This window comes from Hypanus sabinus, chromosome 23, assembly GCF_030144855.1.
Source record: "Hypanus sabinus isolate sHypSab1 chromosome 23, sHypSab1.hap1, whole genome shotgun sequence".
Lineage (NCBI taxonomy): Eukaryota > Metazoa > Chordata > Chondrichthyes > Myliobatiformes > Dasyatidae > Hypanus > Hypanus sabinus.
In genome coordinates, this window is record NC_082728.1 from 13,857,724 (window position 1) to 13,872,221 (window position 14,498).

General features: G+C 43.8%; 1 protein-coding gene across 4 annotated transcripts in view; it reads right to left on the minus strand.

Annotated features, from left to right (window-relative positions):
- Positions 1-1,412: 1,412 nt before the first annotated feature.
- Positions 1,413-14,498, minus strand: part of tha1 (threonine aldolase 1) — a 107,156-nt gene continuing 94,070 nt past the window's right edge. For all 4 annotated transcript variants that reach the window (XM_059948416.1, XM_059948417.1, XM_059948419.1 and 1 more), the window contains 3 exons: positions 12,478-12,615; positions 10,943-11,135; positions 1,413-2,855 (listed from right to left, as the gene is read on the minus strand). In XM_059948416.1, coding sequence (XP_059804399.1) covers positions 2,563-2,855; positions 10,943-11,135; positions 12,478-12,615 — 624 coding nt within the window. In that variant the 3' untranslated portion in view covers positions 1,413-2,562. The remainder of the gene's footprint in view (positions 2,856-10,942; positions 11,136-12,477; positions 12,616-14,498) is intronic.

The window sequence follows — 14,498 nt, forward strand, 5'->3', positions numbered from 1 at the left end:
GGTTCACTGACCATACCGAGCACAGGCAGTGACATAACTGTAGAAGGAGCTGGTCAAAATGATAATGTGTGGTGCTCACACAGAGGCAGAGCTTGGTGCAACTGCTTCAGATTGTCAGTACATTCCTCACCGCCTGACTAATTCACCTCATTCAGATAAATAAACATTTTAATAGAGGAATTGAGGAGTGTAGGGACAGCAAGAAGTTCACAGAGCTGAAATAAAAACAGATGGGATGAGAAGATACCCGAGCACCATGAGACATTAACTTGAAGGTTCACACTGTAATTCCCCATTTTCTTATTCTGCTATTCTCCCCCTTTCCTTTCCAGCTTTGGCCCGAAATATCAACACTTCATTCCTCTTCACAGATGCTGCCTCACCTGTTGAGTTACTCCAGCATTTTGTGTGTGTTATTCCGGATTTCCAGCATCTGCAGAATCTCTTCTGTCTGAGGAATATGATTCTGTTTCCTTTGTTCAAGTGTTTTAAAGAAGGCTTCAAATTGATTTTTTAAAAAAAGTACTTAAACCAGGCTTTTTGATATTTTATGTACTTCTGTCAGTAATATATTGACTCCTTTCAGTTTCTCATCTTGCAAAGTGGGGAGATGAATGACTTAACTTTAAAACACAGTACAGTACTAGATGCGCAGCAGAGAGACAAGGACTCTTCATTCTGCGTGACTACACCCTGGGGTATGATGACTCATCACAACGGTGCACAACACTGTATTGATTTGGACACTGTGATCCTCATACTGCACTGATCTTCAGTCTGTGGGCTTTGCGAAAGCACGAAGCGAGTCTATAAAATCAGTTTATTTCAGATAAACTGAAATAAGTAAGTGTGTTTCAGATTTACTAGTCAAACCTCATGCATCTTGGAGTGAGACCCTTGTACATTTGGAACTATCTGACACAGATACAGCACAGACGTTCTTGTCAAAGCATACAGCCCAGTCCATCAGAGGAGAAGCCCTCCCCACCACTGAGAACATCTACAAGGTAAGGGTGGATAACAAACCAGCATCTGTCATCAAGGACCTCCACCATCCAGTCCATACTCTCTGCTGTCATCAGGAAGGAGGTACAGGAGCATTAGGTCCCACACCACCAGGTTCATTAAAAGTGGTTACCCTTCCGCTATCAGGCTCCTGAACCAGTGTGAATAACTCCACTCACTTCAACACTGAACTGATTCCACAACCTATGGACTAATTTTCAAGGACTTTACAACTCTCATTCTCAGTATTGTTTATTATTTATTTTTGTATTTGCACAGTTTGTCTTCTTTTACACACTGGTTGTTTGTAAGTCTTTGTGCATAGCTTTTCACTGATTCTGTTGTATTACTGAGAAGGATTAAGAAAACTAATCTCACAGTACTATATGGTGACATATCAAGTCAAGTCAAGGCAAGTCAACTTTTATTGTCATTTCGACCATAACTGCTGGTACAGTGCATAGTAAAAATGAGACAATGTTTTTTAGGACCATGGTGTTACATGACACAGTACAAAAAACTAGACTGAACTACATAATAAAAAAAAACACAGAGAAAGCTACACTAGACTAGACCTGCACTGGACTGCATAAAATGCAGAAAAAACAGTGCAGGCATTACAATACATAATAAACAGGATAGGACAGCCTTCGAAAAAAGTAGAGACGCTGCTGGGCTTTCTTTGCTATGGAGCTGGTGTTGAGGGACCAGGTGAGATTCTCCATCAGGTGAACACCAAGAAATTTTGTGCTGTTTACAATCTCTACCGAGGAGCCGTCGATGTTCAGCGGGGAGTGGTCGCTCCATGCCCTCCTGAAGTCAACAGCCATCTCTTTTGTTTTGTTCACATTAAGAGACAGGTTGTTGGCTCTGCACCAGTCCGTTAGCCGCTGCATCTCCTCTCTGTAAGCTGACTCGTCGTTCTTGCTGATGAGACCCACCACGGTCGTGTCATCAGCGAACTTGATGATATGATTCGAGCTGTGTGTTGCAGCACAGTCGTGGGTCAGCAGAGTGAACAGCAGTGGACTGAGCACACAGCCCTGGGGAGCCCCCGTGCTCAGTGTGATGGTGTTGGAGATGCTGCTCCCGATCCAGACTGACTGAGGTCTCCCAGTCAGGAAGTCTAGGATCCAGTTGCAGAGGGAGGTGTTCAGGCCCAGTAGGCTCAGCTTTCCACTCAGTTTCTGAGGGATGATTGTGTTGAATGCTGAACTGAAGTCTATGAACAGCATTTGAACGTATGTGTCTTTTTTGTCCAGGTGGAGGGTGGTGGCAATGGTGTCATCTGTTGAGCGGTTAGGATGGTACGCATGTACTTTACTAATTTTTAATAAGTTAATTTGAACTTTAAAAGTTCACTGAGCTCAGTTCAAGAAATGTCAGTGATTACTCCACGTACTTTCACATTATCACGATTTAGCTGTTGCTTATTCACATTGCAATGTGACCCTCGACAACAATTGCCATCGTACACAGAGTGCCAGACTTGATAACTAAAACAGAGATACAGTACTCTTTCCCATGATGGAGCGCTTAAAATGTGGTGCCTTTGGCTTATTGTTCTTCCAGTTTCTTGACCACAAAACGCAGCTTCCCCAAGGCCAGGCTGGTGTCCTCCTCTGATACATCCAGGTGCCACACAGCACGCAGCGTGCGTCCATACACCGGCAGCATTAGCACCCGCACGCCATGTCCCGTCACAACCTCTTCCTCCTTGGACACGTCCTCCATCTTGCTGCAGAATTCCTCGGGGGAGACTCTGGGGTCTTTGATGGTAAACATTAGGATGTTTGTCTCCACAGTATCCACATCGACCTCACAGAAGGGTGTAGCGTACATCTTAATACCTGAAATCAAAATAGGCCAATTAAATACTAGAATATAAAAGCAAAGAAATAATGCTTGTAATGCTGAGGTTTTATAAGGCATTGGTTAGGTTACATTTAGATTACTGTGAGCAGTTTTGGGCTGCTTATCTAAGGAAGGATGTATTAGCATTAGAGTCCAGAGGAGGTTCATGAAAATGATCCCAGATATGAAAGGTTAGCAGGTGAGAAGTATTTGATAATACTGGGCCTGTACTCACTGGAGTATAGGAGAATGGGGGACGGGGAGAATCTCATTGAAACACATCAAATAGTAAAAGGCCTAGGCAGAGTGGACTTGGAGAAGTTTTCCTTCAGAGTGGGAGGCCAAGACCAAGAGGGCACAGCATCAGAATAGGACATTCTTTTGGAACAGAGATGTGGAAGAAATTCTTTAGCCAGAGGGTGGTAAATCTGTGGAATTCATTGCCACAGACGACTGTGGAGGTGAAGCCATTGAGTATATAGTGGAGGTTGACAGGTCCTTGATTAGTCAGGGTATCAAAGGTTACGGGGAGAAGACAGGAGAATGAGGTTGAGAGGGATAATAAATCAGCCATGATGGAATGGTAGAGCAGACTCGATGGGCCAGATGGCCTAATTCTGCTCCGATGTCTTACAGTCTAATGGTGTAAGTACAGTGGTGCAGTAAGGACTTAACAAAAGAAAAGAGACCATTCTGTCCTTTAAATCTCTCCTAAGCAGCATGGCTTCATCAGGAATTGGTCCCAGTTTTCCCAATGTTCATTAAGGCTTGGATTTTGGTATATAAGGCACTATTTCCAAATCTTGAAAGTGTACCTCTCACAAAACGCTGGAGGAACTCAGCGGGTCAGACAGCACTGAGGAGAGGAATGAATAGTCGACATTTCGGGCCGAGACCCCTTCATACAGACGGGAAAGGTAGGGGAAAGAAACTAAAATAAGAAAGTGGAGGAGTACAAGCTGGCAGGTGAGAGTAGGTGAGGGGGAAGCTGGGTAGGTGGGATGAAGTAAGAAATTGGGAGGTGATAGGTGGAAGAGGTAAAAGGCTGAGGAAGGAATCTGATAGGGGAGCATAGTAGTCTATGGAAGAAAGGGAAGGAGGACGGCACCAGAGAGAGGTGATGAGCAGATAAGGAGAACAAGTGGTAATTTCCAACATAATTTTCTTCCCCCTTCCTTTCCAGTCCAGATGAAGGGTCTCAGCCCAAAACATCGACAGCATATTCCTCTCCTTAACTGCTGCCTCCAACATTTTGTGCATGTTTTTCTGGATTTCCAGCATCTGGACAATCTCTTGTATTTGTCATCTTGGAGGGGAAAGGTGCTATGAGAGGGTCAGTAATAGACTCTGAGCAGTTGGTGGATAGGTGGTGGATGAAATTTAATACTGAGAACATAACATACTTCCAATCTGATAGGAGGAATGAGCAGAGGGGACATTTTGGAAGGGGACAGGAGGGAAATCTGGGATACATGTGAATAGATTGTTTTAACTGGGAGGAGGGGGTGTTAAGCAAAGTACATGGTATCCTGGGATTTCAATAGAGTTCATAGAAAAAAAAGGTTCAGGAGCAGTCCCTACCACTTATCTGGTCATGTAAAGCCATTTAAACTGCCTCCTCCCATCAACCTGCACCCGGACCACAGCCCTCCAACCCCTACCAAACACATGCCTATCTAAACTTCTCTTAAATGTTGAAATTGAGCTCATGTGCACCATTTGCGCTGGCAGCTCGTTCCACACTCTCACAACCCTCTGAGTGAAGAAGTTTTCCCCTCATGTTGCCTTTAAAGTTTTCACTTTTTGCCCTTAACACAGGCTGAAGTCACAATGACCCTTTATAAAACACTGGTGTGGTCTCAAGTGGAGTACCACGTCCAGTTCTGGGTGCCACATTTCAGGAAAGGTGTAAGGAGTTGGAAAGGGTGCAGGAAAGATTCCAGAACTCGGCAAAATAAAAGGGACCACTCTGTCCTTTAAATCTGTCCACAGCAGCATGGCTTCAAGTTTCATTGGGTGTTGGTCCCGTGTTTTACTTAACGTTCATCAAAGATTTGGGTTTGTGTAAAAGGCACTATTTGCAAAGCTTGAAGGTGCAGCATTCACATGATGCTGGAGGAACTCAGCAGGTCAGGATGAGAGACTGCAGTAATGCTGATAAAACAGACAAGCAGAGGCTGCAAGGAGATCTGGCAGAGATGCTTCAAATCGTGAAGGCTGGAAGGAGCATAGACAGAAGCTGTTCACATTGGACGAAGGATCAAGAACTAGGGAATACAGAATGATGGTAGAAGTATGAGGATGGTGCCGGGAATTGAGGGACCGAGCTTAAGAGAAGGGTTGATAGGTAGGATATTTTTACACTGGAGCATAGCAGAATGAGGGGTGTATAAAATCATTTTAATAGGGTGAATCTACACAGTCTACAGTAGTTCCCAGGGTTGCAGACTCAAGAACTAAAGGAGATGGGTTTAGCGTGAGAGGGGAGGGGCTTATTAGGAACCTGAGGTGAAACATTTTCACACAGAGAGCGATTAGTATATGGAATGAGCTGTCAGAGGATTGGGTTGAGGCAGGGTCTTAGGCTCGTATATACAGTTGAAGTTGGAAGTTTACTTACACTTAGGTTGAAGTCATTAAAACTCATTGTTTAACCACTCCACAGATTTCATATTAGCAAACTAGTTTTGGCAAGACGTTGAGGACATCAACTTTGTGCATGACACAAGTAATTTTTCCAACAATTGCTTACAAACAGATTATTTCACTTTTAATTGACTATATCACAATTACAGTGGGTCAGAAGTTTACAAACAAAATCAAAAGAAATCTGCCAAGACCTCAGAAAAAGTAACTGTGGACCTCCACAAATCTGGTTCATCCTTGGGAGCGATTTCCAAACACCTGAAGGTACTACGTTCATCTGTACAGACAATAGTACGCAAGTATAAACACCATGGGACCACGCAGCTGTCATACCACTCAGGAAGGAGACGCATTCTGTCTCCTAGAGATGAAAGTAATTTTGGCGCGGAAGAGCAAATCAATCCCAGACAACAGCAAAGGACCTTGTGAAGATGCTGGAGGAAACAGGTAGACAAGTATCTATATCCACAGTAAAACGAGTCCTATATCGACAAAACCTGAAAGGCTGCTCAGCAAGGAAGAAGCCACTGCTCCAAAACTGCCATAAAAAAGCCAGGCTACAGTTTGCAAGTGCACATGGGGACAGAGATCTTTCTTTTTGGAGAAATGTCCTCTGGACTGAAGAAACAAAAATTGAACTGTTTGGCCATAATGACCATCGTTATGTTTGGAGGAAAAACGGTGAGGCTTGCAAGCCGAAGAACATCATCCCAACCATGAAGCATGGGGGTGGCTGCATCATGCTTCATGTGGGGGTGCAGGAGGGACTGGTGCACTTCACAAAATAGATGACATCATGACGAAGGAAAATTATGTGGATATATTGAAGCAATATCTCAAGACATCAGCCAGTAAGTTAGAGCTCGGTCGCAAGTGGGACTTCCAAATGGACAGTGACCCCAAGCGTACCTCCAAAGTTGTGGCAAAATTGCTTAAGGACAACAAAGTCAAGGTATTGAAGTGACCACCACAAAGCCCTGACCTCAATCCGATAGAAAATTTGTGGGCAGACCCGAAAAAGTGTGTGCGAGCAACGAGGCCTGCAAACCTGACTCAGTTACACCAGTTCTGTCTGGAGGAATGGAACAAAATTCCAGCAACTTACTGTGAGAAGCTTGTGGAAGGCTATCCAAAATGTTTGACCCAAGTTAAACAATTTAAAGGCAATGCTACCAAATACTAACAAAGTGTATGTAAACTTCTGACCCACTGGGAAAGTGCTGAAAGAAATAAAAGCTGAAATAAATCATTCTCTCTGCTATTATTCTGACATTTCACATTCTTAAAATAAAATAGTGATCCTAACTGACCTAAGACAGGGAATGTTTTCTAGGATTACATGTCAGGAATTGTGAAAAACTAAATTTAAATGTATTTGGCTAATGTGTATGTAAACTTCTGACTTCAACTGTATAGCTAGGATGCTGAACACTTTTGCATAGTACTGTAGTAAAATTTATGTATTGCACTGTTACTGCTGCTGCAAACAAAAATTAATATCACAACATATGTGAGTGGTGATAAACCTGATTCTGAAATGGGTCTCTATTGTAGGCTGAGAGTGGGAAGGGAGCAGGAAGAGGGTAATCATGGTTGGGAAAAGGGAAAGGGAAAGGGAGAGCGGAGGGAGTGGGAAGCACCAGAGAGACATTGTGTAATGATCAATAAACTAATCTTTTGGAATCAAATGATTTTGCTTGGTGTCTTATGGTTGGGTGTGTCTGCACCCAGACTACCCCCCTGCACTGGCACTCATTCTCTGCCACCTGTCCTACACCCACCTGCTGTGTTCCACCCTCGCCATTACCAACATCCCCTGTTCCCGGCAGATTTACAAACTCGCTCCCCACTCCACACTGACAAATACAGTACTGTGCAAAAATCTTACGTACCCTTGCTATATACAGTATGTGTCCAAGACTTTAGCACAGTGCTGTATATCAACAGCATTTTAAAATCCAGCTAGACAGGTATCTAGATCGGAGAGATTTAGAGGCCAAACGTGGGCAAATAGGACTAGCTTGGTTGGCACGGAGACCAGTTGAGCAAAGGGTCCCTTCCCATTCTGTGTGACTCCATGACTGCAACTGAAAAATGACAGTAAGTATATTTATTTCACCCAGATCCGGATATGGAATGGATCGTCGGGGCGGTATTGGAGGATTCAAATGGAGCGCTCCATTGGAACTAGACAGTATGGGCAAATGGTCAAAATGACCCGCTGCTCTGTAACCACTCTGTGACTGCAAGATTCTGTGGGCTCCGGAGTCCAATTCCAGAGCTCAGCAGACAAGCCTTTAGTCACCAGAGAAGATTCCAAAGACTCCTGGGCCAGGGTGGAAAACATGCCTCTGTATTTAAATTCCAGTGTTGATGATATTCTGAGGGCTCCCTGTCACCTGATACTAAGTTTGCATTGTTTTGCGTCACATTGCAGGGACACTTGCATCTTCTCCCCATGAGAGTTGACTTGTCTGATTTCTCAAAGTTCAAAAAAGTTCAAAGTAAATTTTATTATCAAAGTACATATATGTCACCATATATACAACTCTGAGATTCATTTTCCTGTGGGCATACTCAGCAAATCTATAGAATAGTAGCTATAATAGGCTCACCCGGTGTATAGAAGACACCAAACTGCGTGTGTGCAAATATAAATAAATAGTATTAAATAATAAGAACATGAGATTACAAGATAGAGTGCTTAAAGTGAGATCATTGGGAACATCTCAATGGATGGGCAAGTGAGGGCAGTGATCTCCTTTGTTCAAGAGGCTGATGGTTGTGGGTAGTAGCTGTTCTTGAACAAGGTGGTGCAATTCCTGAGACTCTTCTACCCTCTACCTGATGGCAGCAGCGAGAAAAGAGCATGGCCTGGGTGGTGGGATCTCTGATGATGGATGCTGCTTTCCTGTGACAGCATTTCTGATGTGCTCAATGGTTAGAAAGGCTTTACCCCTGACGTACTGGTCCACTAATTTTCATAGGATTTTCCCATATCAGGCTGTGATGCAGCCAGTCGATACACTTTCCATCACACATATATAGAAGTTTGATAAAGTGTTAGATGTCATGCCTAATCTCCACAGGAAGTAGAGGCACTGCTGTGCTTTCTTCGTAACTGGACTTCAGCGAAATTTTTCACAGGTTCGATTTTTTTCCACCATTACTGGTTGAGAAACAGTTCAGTTCCTCCTCAGGTCAATGCCTCAGTTCAGATGCTTTCAATCAGAACTGACTGTTGGTTAGACCTGGTGGGGGTGGCTGATAATGTGGAAAGATGGGTGGCTGAAGAAGTGTGTTGGGGGTCAGGCTCAGGAGCGGGACAACAAAACTCAGCCAGACGTGTGTAGGAGGGTGGCTGAGGTAATTACTGCAAGAAAATGAATCTCAAGATAGGATATGGTGATATATTATATACACAAGAGATTCTGCAGGTTCTGACGAAGGGTCTCGACCAACAATTTGGACCAACAGTTTATTCCTCTCCATAGATACAGCCTGACATACTGAGTCGCTCCACCATGTTTTTGTGTTAATATGATGACATACTGTATAAACTTTGATAATAAATTTACTTTCACTCTGAAATGCAGGAAGTAGTCATTAAGGACAGCTCTGCCTGAACCTATGTGTGTGTGACAGAGTGAGTGTGCCCACCAAACCATGGACTTTAATATTTGTGCAACAGAGTCTACTCTCCATTTGACTTGGCTTCCCTTATCAATGAAGACCTTCCTCTGTCATTAGTATGGTAGCTGCCAGGCAGTCATCCGCCACAGTAAAAGAAACTATAGAGGTAACTTTCATTTCACAATATGACCTAATATTAGTGAATGCTTTATGACCCTCTGGGCTCCCACTAAGACACAGAACAATGAACATTACAGCATAGGTCCTTGGGACACAATGTTGTACCAACCTTTTAACCTATTCTAAGATCAATCTACCTTCCACTCCACATAGTTGTCCATTTTTGTTTCATCCATGTACCTATCTAAGAGTCTCTTAAATATCCCTAATGTATCTTCTGGGTGGTGGGGTGGAAATATGTCTCTACAAAGGGAGGTGATAAGTCTCTACCAAAGGCTTCTCTCGACAAGCCTGCAGCTCACCCTTGGACAAGGTGTAGCACCTGAAGATGGTCGTGTGAAGCCATAGGAGGTGGTGGATAGTCGTATGAGCAACTGGGGCACATCACAAGCCCTAGTTATATGATCACTGACGCCAGACAAACAATCTCTGAACAGTATTGATAATGGCTGGGATCTCCTGTCTTGTAAAGACATCGCCCAGAAGAAGGCAATGGCAAACCACTTCTGTAGAAAAATTTGGAAGAATCATGGTCAAGATCATTATCAGCACACGACACTGCACATTATGAACATACCTACCTCTACCTCCACCCTTAACAGCGCACCTAACACTCTCTGTCTAAAAATCCCGACCTCTGATATCTCCCTTATACTTACCTCTAATCATCTTAAATTCATATTAGCCACATGCCCTGGGAAAAAGCTCTGGCTGACCACTTGATCTATTCCTTCACACCTATCAATCACCTCTGACCCTCCTTCGCTTAAAAGAGAAAAGCCAACACTCACTCAATCTATTCTCTTAAGACACACTGGAATGGGATCCTATTCATTCTTGATTAGTAAGGGCATCAGAGATTATGGGGAGAAGGTAGGAGAAGGAGTCTGAGAGGGATAATAAATCAGCCATGATGGAATGACAGTGCATCCGATGGACCAAATGGTCTGATTCTGCCCCTATGTCTTATGGTCTTCTGGCAAACTGCTTGGAGCTCTGTCTTGCTGTGATCAACATTACCGACACACATATCTTCCAAACCCTGTGATTACCTTCAACCACATGGTTGATAACTTCACATTTTTACAATAGTTATTCAAATCCAACCACAGAGCATAGTGCAGGTTTAAACATCAGGTCAGTCGGTTACTGACTGTAACACATTTTAGAAAGGAATACAGTTACAAACATTGGGCAGCGAACTATCTATTGGGGCAAGTCAGCTGGGCAAACAGAACCTATGAGAGGAAAGGAACTGGTGATATGTCAGAACTGAGAGGAGAGTGGTGAGGTGGCCTTTCCTAAAGGGAGAAGGGACAAGGGGAGAAAGGAGGCTGAGGTGATTGGTAGGCTGAGGAGGGGTGTAAGATGACAGACATGCTTATTCTACCTCACATCCCTTCCTTAGTCAAACTATCACCTCAGACACCTGTCTCATCACTTCTTCTCTTCATTCTGGTCTTCTCCTCTCTCCCTTCTCTGACCTGATGCAGGGTTTTGATCCCAAATGCCAACAGTTCCTTTCCTCCCACAGATGTCGCTCCACCCACTGGTGTTCCTCCTGTACGCTGCCTGTTGCTCCTGTTTCCAGCGTCCGCCGACTGTGTCTATGAAGGCTGTGTACCTTCAGCAAACCTCCTGGCGTTCCTGTGGTCTTCTTCCAGCCTCCCCACCATGTCCGAAAGCGCGATGATTCCGGCAGCGGCCAGCACCCCAACATGCCTCATGCCCCCTCCCAGCACCTTCCGCAGCCGCAGGGCCTGCTTGATGAAGTCCTTGCTTCCAGCAATGATGGAGCCAACCGGAGCTCCTAGACTCTGGAAAATCCAAGAGAACAGGACCCAGTCAGAGCGAGTCACAGGCTGCTCCAGAAGATCTCTGACCTGACTTTGCATCTCCACACTGCCATCAGATCTGGACACTGCCACCCAGATAATCAGATAATTTCCTCAGTATTAGGAAAACCCGAAATACTGCGTGTAGTTCTGGCACCATACTATATGAAGGATGTGATCAAGCTGGAGAAGGTGCAGAAAAGATTTTACAGGAATGTTGCCTGGACTGGAGAGTTTGAGTTATGAGGAGAGACTGGACAGGCTGGGACTGATTTCCCTACAGCGAAGGAGGTTGAGGAGTTACCTCATAGAAGTTTATAAAATCACATGGGAGAATAGATAAGGAGGGTGACCAGTCTTTTTCCCAGTAGAGGAAAGTCTAAAGCCAGAGGAAATAGATTTAAGGCGAGCGGGAAAAGATTTAAAGAGGACCTGAGTGACAAGATTTTTACATAGAGGGTGGTGGGTACATGGAACGAGCTGCCAGATGAGGTGCTGGAGGCAGATACAATTACAACATTTAAAAGTTATTTGCATAGGTTCACCTGATAAGAAAAATTTAGAGGGATATGGGTCAAATGCAGGCAAATGGGATAAGCTCAGGAAAGCACTTGGTTCAGTACGGATGAGTTTGGGCCTGCAGAAAAGTACTTTGCCTGTAGTCACAAAAATGGCATTTTTTGCCTGTAACAAAATGGAACCTGTATTGTACCAGAGTGCTTTGCTAATAGTGTTCAGGTAACATTCAGTCGATGAACCCCGAGTATATGACAAACTGCAGAAAGACAAGCGGATTCGGATACTGGAAGAATGCAAAATACATTGATTAAGCAGACTAACAGAATGCACTCTGTCCTTGAACTGGCATGGGTAGATAGCACTTGTGTATAAAAGAGTGACTATGCCTGATGAAGGGTCTCGGCGCTTCTCCCTGTAGATGCTGCCTGGCCTGCTGCGTTCCACCAGCATTTTGTGTGTGTTACTATGCCATTTGTTTGTTAGAAGCTAACACCGGCTCTTGTGCAGTGCTAGTCTTCTCTTGCAGCAAGTAAAATAAACACACTTATGATTTATCCACTCTGAGTTGATTGTTGTTTGTTATAAGACGGAGTGGAAAGGTACTCAATTGGCCAAAAGTGCCTGCTTCCATGATCTATAACACCTTTGAGTTCATAAGCTGGAACAATCCCCTGCAGGATTCAAGGGTGTTAAAATCTTTAAAGAATTACCTGTACCAGTCAGTGAGCCCACTGACTCATTCACACTCTCAGACTGTGCTTCCTCTGCCCCGCCTCCCTCTCCCTCCCAGCTGACAGAATCCTACCTTGGACAGGCACACACACACGGAGTCACAGTACTGCAGGATTTCAGAGACATTGACACCTAGAGCCACTGCTGCGTTCATCACACGGGCTCCATCCATGTGGATTGGCAAATTATAGGTGTCAGCCAGGTCTCGTACCTGGAATGTAAGCAGAGAGGTGGGGGGTAGTTCTCTGAGCGACAAGGGGGTGGAGGGGCTTGCAGACATCTAACGGTCAGGAATGAGAAGTCACAGTATCAATATTCTAACACACTGCCGGTGTCCTGATCTGCTCTGGGGGAGGACATTTAGTTCATATTCAACTATATATGAATATCCATGAATACAGCCAAATGATACAGTATTACCCTGGGGCCAAGATGCAAAACACAGTACCAACTAGGGATTTAGAGGAACAAATTTGTAGAGAGACTTCAGACTATTGCAACAAACATAAGGTTTATATAGTAGGTGATTTTAACTTTCCAAATCATAACTGGGAATTCCATTATGTAAAAGGACTACACGGGAAAGAGTTAGTCAAATGTGTTCAGGAAAAGTTTCTTTCATCAGAAGTCCCAACAAGAAAGTACGCAATACTGGGTCAGTGATTAGGAAGTAAGGCAGGCTAGGTGACAGAAGTTTATGTAGGGGAACACTTTGCGTCCAGTGACCACAATCCCAACAGTTTCAAAGTGAATATGGTCTAGTATGCGAGTTGAGAATCTAAACTGGAAAATGGCCAACCTCGATGGTATCAAAAATGATCTGGCAAGTGTGGGTTGGGAGAGGCTGTTTTCTGGCAAAGGTGTACTTGCTAAGTGGGAGGCTTCAAAAGTGAAATTTTGAGAGTACAAAGCTTGTATGTGCCTCTCAGAATAAAATGTAAAGATGACAAATGTGGGGAACCTTGGTTTTTAAGAGATTTTGAGGCTCTTATTAAGAGAAAAAAGGAGGTACATAGCGGGTAGAGGTAATTAGGGAGCAAATGAGAGTATATAGTATAAGAAGTGCAAAAGAACACTTAGGAAAGAAATCAGGAGAACTAAAAGAAGACATGAGGTTGCTTTAGCAGACAACATGAAGGAAAATCTTAGGCGATTCTAAGTTACGAGCAAAAGGATTGCAAGGGACAAAATTAGTCCTTTGGAAGACCAAAGTGGTAATCGCTGTGTGGAGCCAAAACAGAGTCAATAGAAGTGAGGCAAAACGGCATCAACTTCCTGGACCCTGTACAGGCAGTCCCCAAGTTACAAATGTCCGACTTACGAACAACTGGTATTTATGAACCAAGGAAGGAGAAAGCCGTCTGCCATTTTAAGTCGTTGATGTTGACACTGCGTGTAACTTTGCATTTGGCTTAAATTTTTCTCAGCAAGGCTCACCCTGACACCCCCCTTTTCCAGTCAGCACCGCCTCTACTTGTCCCATTTAACCTGTCTCAGTGAGATGGACTTTAGGACCCAGGGAATTCAGTGTGGTGGACTTTGGGACCCAGGGTAGCTCACTGCGGTTGAATCCACAGTGCTTCTGTTCCACTGGCGGAAAAAGATCATGATTGAAAATAAAGTGGAAATAATAAAGCAATCAGAAAGAGGTGAAACGCCATCGATCATTGGAAAAGCGTTAGGCTACAGTCAGTCAACGATCGGAACAATTTTAAAGGATAAATTGAGAATAATGGAGCATGTGAAAGGCCCTGCCCTGATGAAAGCTATAATTATTACTAAACAATGTAGTGGTTTAATTATTGAAATACATATGTTTCTTAAGTGGTTTATATGCATACAAAGGTAAAATATATACTATATACTAAGACAAACATTTGACTAACTGACGCTAAATAATACCTGTTCCGACTTACGTACAAATCTGACTTAAAGACGGACTCAGGAACGGAACTCGTTTGTAACCCGGGGACTGGCTGTACCGATTACACAGGAGGAGGTGTTTGCTACCCTGAGGAAAACTAGGGTGGATAGATCCAGAGTTTAGCTTTGTGCATGGTAGGTCATGCTTAACGAATTTTATGGAGTTTTTCG